Source organism: Phocoena phocoena, chromosome 4, assembly GCF_963924675.1.
Source record: "Phocoena phocoena chromosome 4, mPhoPho1.1, whole genome shotgun sequence".
NCBI classification, from domain to species: domain Eukaryota; kingdom Metazoa; phylum Chordata; class Mammalia; order Artiodactyla; family Phocoenidae; genus Phocoena; species Phocoena phocoena.
The window spans coordinates 74,112,522-74,129,746 of record NC_089222.1 but is presented as its reverse complement, the minus strand read 5'-3'; the positions used below and the strand labels follow the sequence as shown (position 1 = coordinate 74,129,746).

General features: G+C 41.4%; 1 protein-coding gene across 1 annotated transcript; it reads right to left on the bottom strand.

Annotated features, from left to right (window-relative positions):
• Window positions 1-712: 712 nt before the first annotated feature.
• Window positions 713-14,330, bottom strand: TM4SF19 (transmembrane 4 L six family member 19). Its single transcript, XM_065875845.1, has 7 exons — window positions 14,221-14,330; window positions 10,162-10,297; window positions 8,547-8,671; window positions 3,732-3,933; window positions 3,248-3,325; window positions 1,144-1,313; window positions 713-893 (listed from the first exon to the last, which is right to left on the bottom strand). The coding sequence occupies exons 1-7, from the start codon at window positions 14,328-14,330 to the stop codon at window positions 713-715; spliced, it is 1,002 nt and encodes a 333-aa protein (XP_065731917.1).
• Window positions 14,331-17,225: the final 2,895 nt, after the last annotated feature.

Sequence of the window (17,225 nt, the reverse complement as noted above, 5' to 3'; positions counted from 1 at the left end):
TGTGGTGCGTGGGCTCCAGAGTGCGAGGGGTCAGTAGTTGCAGTACGCAGGCTCTCTAGTTGTGGTGCACAGGTTCTAGAGAGAGCGGGCTTAGTTGCTCCACGGTGTGTAGGATCTTAGTTCCCTGACCAGGGATCAAACCCTTGTCCCCTGCATTAGAAGGCAGATTCTTAACCACTGGAAGTCCCTACAATGTGATTTAAAATGCATTGTATCATTCAACATACATGCAAGGAATTATTATTGTTATTATTACTACATGACTACCTAAAAGGGAAATTTGTTTATAATTCATACCCACTCTTGCAGAAAAGATTCAAGGCAGCTCATGATGAAAACATTCATGTTTAAGAGGGAATTACCGGGACTTCCTTGGTGGCGCATTGGTTAAGAAACTGCCTGCCAATGCAGGGGACACGGGTTCGAGCCCTGGTCCAGGAAGATCCCACATGCCTCGCGACAGCTAAGCCCATGTGCCACAACTACTGAGCCTGCGCTCTAGAGCCCGCGAGCCACAACTACTGAAAGCCCGTGCGCCTAGAGCCCATGCTCCACACCAAGAGAAGCCACCGCAGTGAGAAGCCCGCGCACCACAATGAAGAGTAGCCCCCACTCGCCACAACTAGTGAAAGCCCGCGCAGCAATGAAGACCCAACTCAGCCAAAAACAAATTAATTAATTAATTAATTTTTTAAAAAGAGGGCATTACCTGTTACTTCTCACAGAGGCTGCAGAAAAGGCCCAGGAAGCTGTTGATGAAATGAATGACCACCAGGAGAATCTGGAGGAGGCTGATGCACAGAAGGGCAGAGAAGAAGCACACGTGCCAAATGACAGCTTTAGAAGGCTCCAGGCAGACAGAATTCCAGAGTGAATGGTCATACAAATAATTCCTATCCCCAAAAATAAGGAGATCAGGGGTTGGAATAAGTAAGAAAATCCCAGCAACCTTGATAGAAACCTGGGTTCTCCCTCAGCTCAGGTTGTAGGATTAGATTTTTGAGGGTGACTATTGTTGCATTTGCAATTTTCTGAGCATCAGAGAAGCAAGATGCTAGAATGCAGACTAAAAGGAGTTTGTAGTCCCTTTCTGTGTCTTTCTTTCTCTGAAGAGACTGCAAATCCAAGTTTCCATCCATTTACCTGTTTTGCAGGTCTTTGAATGGGTAACCATGTTTCCAAGCCTGTGTCTGATTGAAGGACGAAACATCGAACATGCAAAAAGGACCATCTTTCAGGCCTACTCCAGAAGTGATAAAGCAAATCAAGGCTCCAAGAAAAGCCAGGCCACTTGACAACAGAGCAGTAAGCATCTGCAGAAGGAGAGAAGAAACAGTGAGCCTGAGAGGGGGTCGTGACTTGTGGGCTGATCTGGACAAATCTAACTTCTCTGGTGCTCAGGCCTTCCCCAGTCATGGGGAGGATCCTACCCACAGCACCTCCTTTAAAACATAGCCAAGGTAGGGCTGGCTGATGAGGGGTCACTGGGTAGAGCCGGGAGGGGGTGGGAAAGAAGGAATGGAGAAGGAGGAAACACTGGCACCCGGTCCCAGCAGCAGGTTCAGCCTGATTCAGCAGGCTCTTCAGAGCTTCTCAGCAGAGTGGCATCAAAAACTTTGTCACTCAGACTGCAGTCATTCAGTCTCTGGCTTAAAGGGTCAGATTGGTTATCGCAAGCCCCCCTCTGACCCTTTTAAAAGAAAGCTGTATTTTTTCAAAAGTCCCAAGCTGCCATCCCTGATTCCTCTCTTTCTCAGATCAAGCATGAAAGGAAGGAAGGGAGGAAGAGGGGAAAGAAGGAAGAAAAGGAGGGAGGGAGGGAGGCAGAGACAGAGAGAAATTACAGTCAACTCTGAAATAACTCGAGTTCTGTCATTGTACTTTTCTGGTCTGTGCACCACTCATTTCCTTCCCAAAAGATAGCAATGTGTTTATTTCCTTGGCAGGATTCTAACTTCCAGATTGGTTTCTTTCTCAGGATACCAGATTTTCTTTTTCTCCTTCTCAAAAAACACATATTTTAAAATTTTAAATAAAACATATATATATATATACGTGTGTGTGTGTGTGTGTGTGTGTGTGTGTGCGCGTATATATATATATAGTTTTTATACAGAATCAGAGTCGTTTTCCCACTGATGTCAAACTGGTTTAGAACTCGAGAGGGGCCGCAGAAAGCTGTGTAGTAAGTTTTGACTCTAAGTTAAAAGATCAAGATGAATTAGTCTGACATAAGCCTAGGACAGAGGTTCTAAAAATGTGGTCCCTGTCCCAGCAACAGCACATCACCTGGAAACTTGTTAGAAATGCAAATTTCCCCCCCTCCTCATCTTGCTCCACCCCAGACCTACAGAGTCAGAAACTCTGGGCGTGGGGCCCAGCGATCTGTGTTTTAACAAACGCTGCAGGGACTCTGATGCACACATTCAAGTCGAGAACCACTTGCCTAGGGGAAAACCAGACATGACTGAGAACAGATAGTAAGTGAACTGTGTGGGTGTTTATACTTAATTCTTTAACATATAATTCTGAATCAGCAGGGTTCCCAACATGTGGGCTGTAGATATCAAAGCAGTATGCAGAGTTACTGTAAAAAGGCCACAAATTCATGTGTCTGAGACTGAATGAGCAATATATCTTATACATTTATGTACTGAGATTTTTCAAATATATATAGATGTTGCTGTAATTAATAAAGTGCAAATTTATTCTGGGCCTCAGCTTCATTATCTGTAAAATGGAGAGGTTAGACTAGAATCTAGTCATCAGATGATCTCTGGAGAATCTTTCAGCTCCAAGAAAAATTAAGAAAAATAGCCAGGAAATTTTCTATCAATGACACATGACTACAATGTACATAACTCGTGTCCATATTGTTCAATAGGGTAAAACTAATAAGAACAGTTCATGTATAGCTGAATCGCTTTGCTATGTAGCAGAAATTAACAGGACATTGTAAACTATACATCAATAAAATAAAAAAGAACAGTTCCTCACATGTGTGTAGACATTTATGGTTCATTAAGCACTTCCTCCCTGGACTTGATCCTGTTAACTTTCATTTTACAGAAGGATCCGAGATTCAGAAAACTTGCCCAAAAGCTTAGGGTTTTTAGACCCTTAGAGAGGTACGGTCAGGACCTGACTTCAAACCCCAAGACTGAAATTGTCTCTTTATCACTCTGCCTCTAAAGTAATAGAATGTGGGGACATTCTAGGTATTAGAAGAGTGGAATCGGGTGCTTACACTTTGGCAGGGCCCACTCTTACTGAAGCAGCCATATCTCCAGCCTGTCAAGGAGATGAGGGTAGCTGCAGTGAGAACCTGGGGGAAGAGGGAAGAGTGTTAAAAAGAGATTGGGTAATTTACATCTCTAGCTGCCACCTGTGGCTGCTGAAATAGAGTGGTTAGACATCTCACATGGACTTAATTACCCTACCTTTCCCAGAGGGCTTGGCTTTGACTGTCAGGACCCAGTTTTGGATGGCTAGCCTAATGTGACTCTATGAATGGCAGCGTTCACACCAAGCCTGCCTAGTCCAAAATTCAGCAACATTTGACCAGTCTTCCTAGAGTCTTCTATCCCTTGCAGCTGCTATAGACCCCACAGCCAGCTTGTTAGTTCAAGCTTTTTTTCAAGGAATCTAAACACTACCCCCACCCCCACCTCGCTGCTCCACCTCTAAGGGGCACTTTGGGAGTTCACACCCAGGGAACCCCAGACACTCACCATGAGGCCTCCTCCCCAGAGCCCAGAGCCCAGCATGGCATGCCTGCCAATGAGGCCCCTCAACAGGTAGGTCACATCCCAGTTAGGAAAGAGGAGCACTGTGTTGGCTGCAGCAGCAAACAGGGCTGTAGTCCCGAGGCTCAGCCCCAGTATTTGGGAGCAGGTCCGTGAGCATGCCATCACACAGAGAGAGGACACTGTCCTGGAACCAATGGAAAGAGGGTCATGGTAGCTCTGTTACTGGGAGCTGGTGGGTAGGGGAAACCCCAGGAGCATAGGGTGGGGAGGGGGAAATAGACCAGAGGCACTGTCACCCCCTAGGGTCAGATCAAGAAGAGCCAAGGAACTTGCTTAAAAACTCTGCGTCTTATAAATATTTCCCAATGGATAGAATTTAATTGCTCCATTTTCTGCCAGCTCCCACTCACACACACACACACACACACACAAGCACACACACACACACACACACACACTCCTCATCCCATCATAATTTGCTTGTACCTCTATTAAAGCCAGTGATTATTTCTATTTGATACAGAAAAACAACAAAAAAAAATTTTTTTGAAGATGTTGGGGGTAGGAGTTCATTAATTAATTAATTTATTTTTGCTGTGTTGGGTCTTCGTTTCTGTGCGAGGGCTTTCTCTAGTTGTGGCAAGCGGGGGCCACTCTTCATCGCGGTGCACGGGCCTCTCACTATCACGGCCTCTCTTGTTGCGGAGCACAGGTTCCAGACGTGCAGGCTCAGTAGCTGTGGCTCACAGGCCTAGTTGCTCCGTGGCATGTGGGATCCTCCCAGACCAGGGCTCGAACCCGTGTCCCCTGCATTAGCAGGCAGATTCTCAACCACTGCGCCACCAGGGAAGGCCGAAAAACAAAATTTTAAAGGTGTCATCCTCTTGCTTTAAAAGACGTCATTTTAAAGATGTCCGCTGTTACCACTTCCATTCAACATTGTACAGGAGGTCCTTTCCAGTGCAATAAGAAAATAAAAAGTGGCAAAAGCCACAGGTATGAAAGAAAGAAGTAAGAGTATCATTATTCACAGTAACATGATTATCTGTGTAGAAAATTGTAAGGAATCTATCAAAAAGTTAATAGGTGAGTTTAGCAAGGTTACCAAATAAAAACTTAAATATACAAAAATTCTATTGTATTCTATATACAAGCAATGATAAATTATAAAAGTTAAAAAACAACATCATTTACAATAACATACAAATAGAAAATACTTATGGATAAATTTTACAAAATCTGTGTAAGACCTGTACACTAAAAATTATAAAACATTACTGAGAAAAATTAAAGAAGACCCAAACAAATGGAGAGATATACCATGTTCATGAATCAAAAGGCTTAGTATCAGTGCAATCTCAGTCAAAATCCTAGCAGTGTTCTGTCGTAGAAACTGACAAGCTGAATCTAAATTTACATGGAAATGCAAAAGACCTAGATTTTTCAAAACAATGTGGAAAAGAAGACCAAAGTTGGAGGGCTTACATCATGTGATGTTAAGACATTATAAAGCTACAGTAATCAAGACAGCAAAGTAATGGTGTATACAGACATGCAGACCACTGGAACAGACTAGAGAATTCAGAAATAGAGCTATACAAATATGATCCAATGATTTTTGAAAAGGATGGTATTTTAGTAGGAAAAGGAGAGTCTCTTCAACAAGTGATGCTGGAACAATCCATATGCAAAACAAAAATATATACTTTTCCTATTACTGCAAACCCTATTCAATAATTAACTCAAAATGGACCATGGATCTAAACCTAATAAAAATTTTACAAGAAAACAACAGAGAAAATCATTGGGATTTTCGGTTAGATAAAGATTTATTATATAGAGCACAAAAAGTACAACCTATAAAAAGTGATAAAGTAAACTACTTCAAAATTAAAATTTTGCTCTTCAAAAGACACCATTAAGGAAATGAAGAGACAAAACACAGGCTAGGAGTAAATATTCACAATACATATTTTGTAAATATGTATGTGAATGTGACCTCATATACATCTGACAAAGGATTTGTATCTAGAATACATAAAGAATTCTTAAGACTCTACCATAAGTAGACAAACAACTGAGGGACTTCACTGGTGGTGCAGTGGTTAAGACTCCACGCTCTCAGTGCAGGGGGCCCAGGTTCAATCCCTGGTCAGGGAACTAGATCTCACATGCATGCTGCAACTAAGGAGCCCGCAAGCTGTGACTAAGGAGCACGCCTGCCGCAACTAAGACCCAGTGCAACCAAATAAATAAAATAATGTAAACAAAAAAAGAAGGCAAACAATGGTTTTTAAAAATGGGAAAACTTTGTGAACAGACACTTCATTTCATCTCACAAAAGAAAAGCTATATGGATGACAACTAAGAACATGAAAAGACACTCAACATCATTAACATAGGGGAGTGAAAATTAAAACCAAAATAAGATCCTACTACGTACCCACTGGAATTGTTACAGTTAAAAAGTTGGACTAGGGGCTTCCCTGGTGGCGCAGTGGTTGAGTCCGCCTGCTGATGCAGGGGACACGGGTTCGTGCCCCGGTCTGGGAAGATCCCACATGCCGCGGAGCGGATGGGCCTGTGAGCCATGGCCACTGGGCCTGCACATCCGGAGTCTGTGCTCCGCAACAGGAGAGGCCACAACAGTGAGACGCCCGTGTACCGCAAAAAAAAGGAAAAAAAGTTGGACTATACCAAGTGTTGGTGAGGATGTGGAACAACTAGAACTCTCACAGATATGTGGTGAGAATGCAAATGGTACAGCCACTTTGGAAATAAGCTTGGCAGTTTCCTAAACCGTCACTTATCAAATGATCAAGTAATTCCACTTCTATATATTTATCCAAGAGACATGAAAACACATGCCCACACAAAGACTGGTACTTGAATGTCCATAGGAGCTTTATTCATAATAACTAAAAATTAGAAACATGGAAACAACCTAAGTGTCCACCAACAGATGAATGAAAAAATATATATATATATGTGCAATGGAATATTATTCAGCCATTAAAAAAATTAAGTTCTGTTACATGCGGCAACATGAATGAAGCACGAAAACATTATGCTAAATGAAATAAGCCAGACACTAAAGGACAAGTATGTATGATTCTACTTATATGAAATATCCAGAATAGGCCAATTCATAGAGACGGAAAGTAGATTAGAGGCTACTAGGGACTGAGGGGAAGGGGGAATGGGGAGTTATTGTTTAATGTTTACAGAGTTTCTGTTTGGGGGTAATGAAAAAGTTTTGGAAACAGGTAATGGTAATATATAGTTACACAACATTGAGAATGTAATTAATGCCACTGAGTTGTACACTTTAATATGGTTAAAATAACAAGCTTTAAGTTATATATATTTTACCACAATAAAAAATCAATTAAAAATGAGAAATACAAAAAAGTGAGAAATAACTCAAATGTTCATCAATAGATGAATAGATAAACTGTGGTATATCCATACAATTAGTACTACTACTAGGCAATAAAAAACAATAAACTACTGATACATGAAACAACATGGATGAATCTCAAAATCATGCTAAATGAAAGAAGCCAGAAACAAAAGACTATTCACTGTATGATTCTGTTTATATGAAATTATAAACACTAGAAAAGGCAGAACTAGTGACAGGAAGCAGATCAGTGGTTGCCAGGGGCTGAGAATATAAGAGGGGATTAATATACGTACATAAGGAAACTTTTTGAGGTGATAAAAATGTTCTATATCTAGATTCTTATGAATATACAACTATATATATATTGACAAAACTCATCAAACTACTCTTAAAATTGGTGAATTTTATTATATTTTAATTATATATCAATAAAATTGATTACAAATTAAAATGTCATGTCTAGATAGGTTGTAAAATGCCTCCTCCACACCTTTACTTATAGCCGTTTCTCCCTTTTAAATTTTCACTGATCTGTGAACTTTTTATTTTTTTTAATATGAATTAGAATAGGACTAGTAATATTTGGGTACACTCACGTCAATGTGGATCTGAAAAAAGTCAGTACCATGACATCCCCAAGAAGTGGTTTGTTGCCACTTTGCAATTCAGTTACATGTCTGGCTCAGCTTAAGGCTCTTGACGCTCCCCTCCTAACACACAGCTTTGCCCATAACCAGAAAATATGTATAGATCAAAGCCTCCACCCCAATCTCTCTTTTACCTATATACATACACCTAAGTATATAATGAAATATTTCAGAGTTAAAGAATTAAGCATAATGTATATGAGATATTTGCTCTTGCTAGTAGTGTGGAATAATTGAACAACACCTATGTAAACACAACTGGTTTACAAAATAGATTCTTACCACTAATACTATTGAAGCCCCAGGTGTGCCCTCTCTATCATCTGCCTGTACCCCTTCCTGGGAACGACTACCCTAAATTTCGATTTTATCATACATTTTTAAAAACGGTTTTACAATTTATGAACTTAATTTAAAAAAACACAAACTTGATTAGCCTAGGTTTTTTTTGTTCGTCCAGACTTCAGCTTATATAGAGACTCGTGTTAGACACAGCACTGAGCAGGCCATTTGGTTGGGGCAGGAAAGGGGGTGCTCTTGTCCTGCCCGCCCATACCCCCATTCCCCAGCCTCCTCAGCCCTTGGTGACATTTGCTTCCCTAATCTCAGAGCCCAAACTCATCTCAGCTGCTCCTCCCAGCAGGAAACTTTCTGATGCAATCGCTAATATTTTAGTGGGATGAGTTGCCTTCACCGTGTGCCCTCTCCACAGGGTATTTGCTCTCTAAGCCATGTCTCTCAAACGGTGAATAAAATAACTCATCCCTGATGAAAGGAAGTTCGGGTCTCTGTGGAGGGGGGCACATGCTGGAGGAGTTGGGGGTAAGATACAGAGGAAGAGTGGCCCTTACTCCAAGGATACGAGGGGCCTGGAGGGAAGAGGGGGCACCAGGAATCAGGAGGAATGGTCTGTCCCTTCCCCTGCCCCCTCCCCCAGGGGCCCACCACAGAGACCTCTCTTCCTGAAGTGTCCTCCAAGCCGGTATGGTACTGGCTGCTTCCTCCACAGGTCCTCAGGGTGAGGAGCCTGCTCTGCTGTCAGCGGGCAGGGCATATGTATGGTAACAACCCACCCAAACAGTTTGTGATGCAGCCTCCCTCCCCAGACCTTCCTGCCATTGAGAGCCGCACTCTCAGTGTGTGTCCAGGGTGTTAGCAAGTAACGACTTTAACCCACATGCCTCTCAGATGACTGACATTTTGTCAGGGGCCCAAGAAAGGACTGGTGTGTGGTTGGACATTGAGGCACACTCTAGACCACCGGCTGGAAGAACCTTTTGTTCAGGAATGCCTTCAGCCTCCTTTGAATCATTCCACCTATGAGTAAGGCCTGTCTAGACAATAGATCACCGACATGAACCTCCCCACCCCAAAAATCTCTTCTTTGGAAATTTTTCTTATCAGGAAAGTTTTAGAAGGGAAGCTAAAAGATATGAACGTGCAGAGGGAAAACTAAGTTGAGCCCGGCCTTTGGGATGAGTGGGATCCAGAGAATCCTGGCTGTCCTACTAATCTGCTAAAGCACTTGCTGTGCTGCTGCATCTAGGAGGGCTGTGGCTCAGTTGGAGTTTCACTTCCTCCTCTTGATTTGTTCCCCTAGAAATCACAACATTCTGAGAAATGCTTCCACAAATGTGAGCCAGTAGATTAGCAAAGAGTTTGGCTAATTTGATATCTGAAGAGACAAGCAGGATCATAAGGTAAAACCTCACAACCAGGCTTTAGGGGCACCCTGTTCTAACCTGAGATCCTGGCTGGGTGAACAAATCATTACCTAGATGTCTGGGCAACAGTTTAAGTGATCAGCTGAGTGATATAGAGGAAGAGACTTGAAATTCTGTGTGTCTCTCAACCTAAATCATCACCTAGCCAGACTTTTATCATTCTTTCGCCAGTCAAATATTTATTGTGACCACTATCTGCCAGGCGCTATTCACTCTGGTGAACCAGAGACAGACTCTTCTCTTGAGGAACTTGAAGTCTGGTGGGGACACCAACCAGGCAATGAGAAAGTGTGGAGCAGAACAGTCCAGCTGAAGGTGTGATGGAAGCACTAGAGGATTGCCTAATCCTATCTGCAGAAGCAAGGCAGAGCCTCCTGGAAGGAGCGTTGTACGAGCTAAAACTTGACAACGAGGCATTAGACGGGCAAAGATGGGAAGGGAAAAGTATTCTAAGCATGTGTAAAGGCCTGAAGTTGATAGACTGAGGCAAAGAGATGTTAAACAAATTGCCTGAAGTCACACAGCTGCTCAGTGGTTGAGCCAGATCTCCTTTGAGTTGGAAGTTTGTGCTCTTAGCTGCTAGACCAAACTATTCCCTGGCCATCCCCTCACTGGGCCCTTCCATTTCTGCTTACCTGCATCCGGTGGCAAGAATCAGGATGGGAGAGAAAGAACCTGGTGAAGGGCTCCGTGTTCAGAGTGGGTCTGAACTCCTGTGGCCTCAGCTGGAACTCCTGCAGGTTTGGACTGGAGGCTCCTCTTTCAGGACTCCTACAGAGGGTCAGAGAGGCGCTATTTATATGTGGAAGTCACTCAGGCGTGTGTGTGTGTGTGTGTGTGTGTGTGTGTGTGTGTGGGCATGCATGCCCGCACACCACTGCCCACAGGCCTGCAACAAAGGAGCTTTCCTCTTCCTGAAGAGCCCTCTCCTGATGACCCACCCTCTACTCATTTTCATGTGACCCTAAGAAAGGAACCAGGAGGCATGGCCTCGTGAGCTAAAATGCCTTAATGAGTCAGAGGATGCACCCATGAGAAATACCTTATCCTCCTTTCTTTCCCAAGCAGCAACACTTTTTCACACACTACCAGCTCGTATCTGTTTCACTCACTGCAGTGTCTGGGCTCCTTGGAAAAACAGCACCAAGCAGGGCGGCCATCATTTTTTCCTTATCACCTTCCTTATTTTGCTCTTAGCTGTGGCTCCTCTAATAGCTTTCTAACTTTTTTTTTCAAGCTCTAGGCCACCATCATCTGTACCACCATTTTAATCATACTGATATGAGAGTGTCTGCTGTTAGATAAGCCATTGAGTTGGGAACAGAAATACCTTCTAAAATCTGAGTGATATCTGGCATTCTGTCATCAAACCATTCTAATTGCCTAATTAAGAAATGTTCTAACAGACACTGCAAATAAAATCCTTTTTGCTAAGCTGAGAAGAAAAAAAAGAGAGGACTAACCCAGGAGAGGCATCTAGCATCTTATTTAATTCTCAAAATAAACTTGTGAGGTAGGCATTATTTTACAAATGAGCAGATTATTATTACTGAGGCTCAGTGAACTACCCAAGTTCACACAGCTAATAGGTATTTGTAGCAGAAATTGAGACCCAGGTCTCTTAGGTGCCAAAGCACCATAGTACTGCCTCCAAACAGATAGTTGGAATCTGGGCTGGGAAAAAAAATATCTCAAGCATCAATATGTGGGGCTGTAGAGAGTGTAGTTAGATGACACAGGATCATTTTCCTCCAACCTCACTCACTGTTACTCTGAGCAAGTCAAATTTCTCTGGGCTATAATCTCTTTATCTGCATGATGAAGCTAACCTAGTATTTATTTTACTTGCTTTAGGTCTGTTGTAAGGATCTAATGAGGTAGTTTGTAAATGTGTTTTATAAGGTGAATAAGCGTTTCTTCTTAATATAAAGCTTGTGAGCCCTCGCCTAGTATCCTCTATCAAAATTCAATTCTCTGGGGAGATACAAGAATTCAATTGGGCTCTAAATGATTCCCTTTTACGATGAAAATGGAAACTGGATCCTATTTTTTTTTTTAATTTCATTTTATTTATTTTTTATATGGCAGGTTCTTATTAGTCACCCATTTTATACACATCAGTGTATACATGTCAATCCCAATCTCCCAATTCATCACACCACCACCACCCCTCCTGCCACTTTCCCCCCTTGGTGTCCATACGTTTGTTCTCTACATCTGTGTCTCTATTTCTGCCCTGAAAACCAGTTCATCTGTACCATTTTTCTAGGTTCCACATATATGCGTTAATATACAGTATTTGTTTTTTCTCTTTCTTACTTCACACTGTATGGCAGTCTCTAGATCCATCCACGTCTCTACAAATGACCCAATTTCATTCCTTTTTATGACTGAGTAATATTCCATTGTATATACGTACCACATCTTCTTTATCCATTCGTCTGTCGATGGCCATTTAGGTTGCTTCCATAACCTGGCTATTGTAAATAGTGCTGCAATGAACATTGGGGTGCGTGTGTCTTTTTGAATTATGGTTTTCTCTGGGTATATGCCCAGTAGTGGGTCATATGGTAATTCTATTTTTAGTCTTTTAAGGAACCTCCATACTGTGCTCCATAGTGGCTGTATCAATTTACATTCCCACCCACAGTGCAAGAGGGCTCCATTTTCTCCACACTCTCTCCAGCATCTATTGTCTGTAGATTTTCTGATGATGCCCATTCTAACTGGTGTGAGGTAATACCTCATTGTACTGGATCCTATTTAATGAACTTTTCAATAGTGGTTTACCAGCTTTTGTGTCAGGCACATATACATCTGCATACATAGAAATTTCACACATAGAAAGCAGCTCACATACAGTTTAAAAGAATATTAATAACATAATTATTCCTCATATATATGCATCAAGGGTTTTCTCAGTATTGTTTGCATCATTAGTAAAATCTCTGTGCACAGAGATGATGTGTGCTACTCCATCCAGTGCATGAATTAATTCATTAATCAAGTGATTCCTGAATTCCTACCATGTTCTAAGCTCTATGCTAGATTCTGAGTCCACAGAGCAGAATAAGATACAGCAGGCTCTATCCTCAAGGATCTCACAGTTGTGGGGAAGAGGCATATAAATAGCACAGGTAAATAAAAATGCAGTGGGAAGTGGGCAAAGATGTTTTCAAACAGGACACAAAAAGCAGGGACCATAAAGAAAAAGATTGATAAATGGAACTTAAAATCAAGAACCACTCTTCATCAAAAGACATTAAGAGAGTGAAAAAGCAAACTATAGACAGGAGAAAACATTTATAATACATATATCTGACAAGCGTCTCATGCCTGGAATTAAGAATGTCTACAAACCAGTGAAGAAGACAAAGAACCAGTAAAAACTGGGCAAAACAACTTGAGCAGGCACTTCTCAAATGGCCAATAAGTATATGAAAAGCTCTAACTCATCATGAAAATGCAAATTAAAACCACAGTGAGGTACTACCAAACACATAACCGAACGGCTTAAATTAAAAATGTTGACGAGAATGTAAAGCAACTGGAACATTGCTGGTGGGAGTGTAAGTTAGTAGGACCCCTTTGGTTAAATGTTTGGCAATATCATTTACCAAAATTAAATATTCACCTACCCTATGACCCAGCAATTCCAATCTGAGGTATAACCCAGCAAAGGAAAATGATGGAATTTGGCTTTAACACCTTAAAGTGCCAAACTTAGTTGGGGCTGGTGAGGGCAGCTTTAAGTCCTTTTTCCTTAGGGTAAATTTGTGACAATTAATTCAATGATTAATCTGATGAACAAGAGCCTTCTTTTAGAAACTATATGCTTGCACTAAAGTTTTACCAAGTAAGGCCAGCTTAGGTCAAATTCTTCATTCCCCTGTGGTAAGCCCTCTATGGCCACAGAGGCCTGGTCACTGCCATGAAAGAACTAGACATTACCTTCTTACAGGTATGTTAATAATATCAGAATTTGGCTCTATTGGAGACACAGCTACTAGTTATCACTTGGTTGGTGATATTTCTAGGGGAAAGTAAATGGGAGTCTAGGGTGGGCACAAACTTAGAATGGGGCCTGGGTGGGAAAACAATTTGCCTAATGCCATAAAAGGCTTCCCATGGCCGAAAGGCTTGTGAAAACAGGATAGACAGATGTCTCATTCTGGGGGATATTGAGAGGTTTGGAGGTGGGATTTGAGCAAGGAATAGAGGAAGTTGAGAAAATGGAATTCACTGGTAGAGGGAAAGGGAAAAGATAAGGACAATCAGGCCAGTGTTTCCCAAATAAGAGTGACAGACTAATCAGCTTCCTCGTGGGTGGGCTTCAACTTTGACAGCTGACTAAACAAGAGTGCACATTTTCCTCAATTGGAGAGAGAAAAAAAGGAAGGTAAGTGATGTTGAAAGAGTTGCCATTTACACCAGTCCACTGAAGAGGAAGTTTGGGATTTTTTCCTTTTTTCTTCATTAGTATAAAAATATTACGAACTTCAACCCACTCAAGTTAGGCTTCCATCTCCAACATCACATTGAAACTGTTCTTGGTCTCCAATGATTTCTTGTGTCTAATGAACACTTGGCCCCTAGGAAGAATTAGAGTTGGCCACTAGATGGTTTTTGAACATTCTCACTCTTGGCTCCCTTGACAACCCACTCTGGTGTTTCTTCTCCCTCACTGGCCTCACCTCTTAGACGGGGCCTCTTCCTGTTGGTGATCTCCAGGCCTGGGTTCTGGGCCCTCTTCTTTAACTTTCTCCTGAGTGACCTCATTCTTTCTCATGGCACTGAACTCCATCTACAGCGCTTATGACTTCTCAAATCTCTTAAGTCCAGTTCACCTCTCTTCCTAGCTTCAGAATCACGTGTCCAACTTGCTATACTACACCTGCACTTGGAAGTGCTGCAATTAACACATCCAAAATGATTTCTATCCCACCAAATCTGCTCGATCCCCCATTCTTGCCTCAGGAATGACACTACTACCTATCCATTGCATGAAACTTGAGTCATTCTTGATTTCTCCTTCCCTCATTGCCCCACATCTAATCCAACAGTTAAGTCTTTAAATTTCTACCTTAAAATGCATCTCTAATCTGTATACTACTTCCCAGTTCCATTGCCATGACGCTGGTCCAGGCAATTTCCGTTTTGTACCCTGATCATTGCAATAGTCTCTACTCTTGCTCTTTTGCAATCCACCCTCCAGACAATAATGGCTTCTTGTTATACTCTATATGAACACTATATGAACTCCTTACTGGGCCTAATAAGGTGTTGTATGATCTGGCTTTTACACATTTTATGCCATTCCCTTTGCTCACTACATGCAAGACACATTGGCCTTCTCTCAATACCTCGGATACATCAAAAACTTTCCTGCTCCACAGCCTTTGCATTTGTTGTTCTCCTTGGAAGTTTTCCTCCTACTCTTAGTATGGGCCACCTTCTTTTCATCCTTCAGGTGTCAGTCTAAATGTTAACTCCCCAACATCCTATTTAAAGCAGAATTCTCTACTGGCTCCTTTTCCAGTTTTGTTCATAGTGTTTGAATCAAATCTATACGTTTTTTATTTGTTTACTATCTGTATTCCTAACTAAAAAGAAAGTTCTTTGAGGGCAGGGGCTGTGTCTATTTTGCTCATCATGGTCTCTCTAACTCCTGGTTTTTCTCCCATTAATTTAGTAATTACTTTTTTTCCTTCACTTGTTTAAGCTGAGTCCTTAGTCATTAGTCACTGCTGATCTGAAAGACTAGACACTGCTTGAACGGCCAATATGTCAAATACAGAATCTTACTTTCCTTACAAGGCTAGCTAACCCAGTGATTTCATGAATAGTTCAACCAACATTTATAGAGCATTTATCATGAATGTTCAGCATGTTAACTAAGAGCAGAGAAGAAGCTAACAAACATTTACCCTTGACAACCTGACTATGAACTAACCTTTTTCAATAAATACTACAGTGTGCTAAACATGAGAATATGAAAGCAAGCAAACCTGAATTGTATTAACAAAAGTAGTATCCAGAGTCTTACCTCACAAAAACAATAATGCAAGAAAACTAATACTGAAAAGTTTTTGATTTTATTTCCAAGATCAAATATTACAACAGGACATTTACATGTATTTATAAAAAAATGCAGCAGTTGAATTTATAGATCAGAGGTTTCCTTGAGTTTGGTCCCTCTCTCAGCACAGTGAGCTGATGTCTTCAAAAGACTTCCCTCCCTCCCCAACCCCAAATGTCCCACCGCCCCCCTCCCCAATTCAAGTTGCAATATCAATATAAAGCAACTGGGTACAACACAGCAAGAATATTCACAATTTGGTACAGCCAAAACCAGAGGATCACCAACTGAGAGAAAGATCCTCATTTTAGAAATTATTTACCTATAGACTATGTGTATCTATAGATATATCACACCCAGTTATCTAAGATTTCCCTGGTTTTAGAGCAAGTGGAAGTTCCATTGAGTCTTAGCCAGCAGTTACAGCTCTGCTTTATCTAACGGCTTGTTTTTCTCCTCCTACAAGTTTAGATTTTCTACGGCCTCCATATGTCTTCAGATTTAAGGCTTTCCCTAGCACCTTTATTATCACTTACTAGAAATACAGGAGGGTCTCTAGTGTGTCTTGAACAAAAAAATTTAGTGGATGATCCAGTTGCCCCTTTCTCACATGTCCCAAAGCCTTCTTCCCACTCTTGAGAAGAACTGCAGAAATAAATGATATCTCCTAGCACCACGGGATTAAAGCCCAGAAAACTGAGAACTATACATATGTGCATTTTAGGGAACACTTGCCAGAAACATTACAATAGAAGCACTGTCTCTGTCCATTATCTTCTTGGATTCAATAACAAAGTTACACTACAGATTAAATTTAGAGCCTGTCCTGCATTAAGAATGCAAATCTCACTAAGACCACCACTTTATCCAGAATAAGGTGAGTACACAAACATCCCAGGGAATTTCTAAACACTGTGAGAAACTGCTTGAGAACACTAAAGCAAATACCCTAAGTTGACTTCACTCAAGCCCCCAACCCACCCCCATCCCTAGCCCCAAATTTCATTCCTTGGTTAAACTTCTCTGAATAAGATGGGAAGTGAGGTTTGGAAAATGACATGGAAAATGTTTAAAAAACACAGTTAGTGAAGACATGCCAGAATTGGACATCCCAGATGATTCAGAACGCATTGTTCAAACTAAATTCATACAAAGCATGCACAGAAGCCTACAAACACTCCTGAGTGTTTCCATGGAACAATCAATACCTACTTTGTTTCTTAAAGGGTTAAAAAAAAAAAAGACACCAGATGCTTAGAAGTTGTTAACAATCAAAGGGAAAACCATTCTAGAAAGAAAGATTCTTAAGAGTGAATAAAATTGTGTCTAAAATTCATGCCAAAGCTTGGCTGGAAGCCCCTCAAAGTCCAAGTATTGTGTTAGCATCAACTGGTACTCATTTCTCTACATTTAAGACTAGAGGATTATCTCATAGCTTTACTGTCTGTTTCCCAGCAAGTTTTAAATACCCTTTCCAAACCGAAGTGACAAACCTAGGAAAGTAACAAGGCCCAAGTCCCCCAACAGGTAAGATAAACAGCCCCTACAAACTTCCTACTCATTAACTGAAAAGTGGAGGTCACATATTCCTTTCATTCTAATTAGCATGTAAGAGGGGAT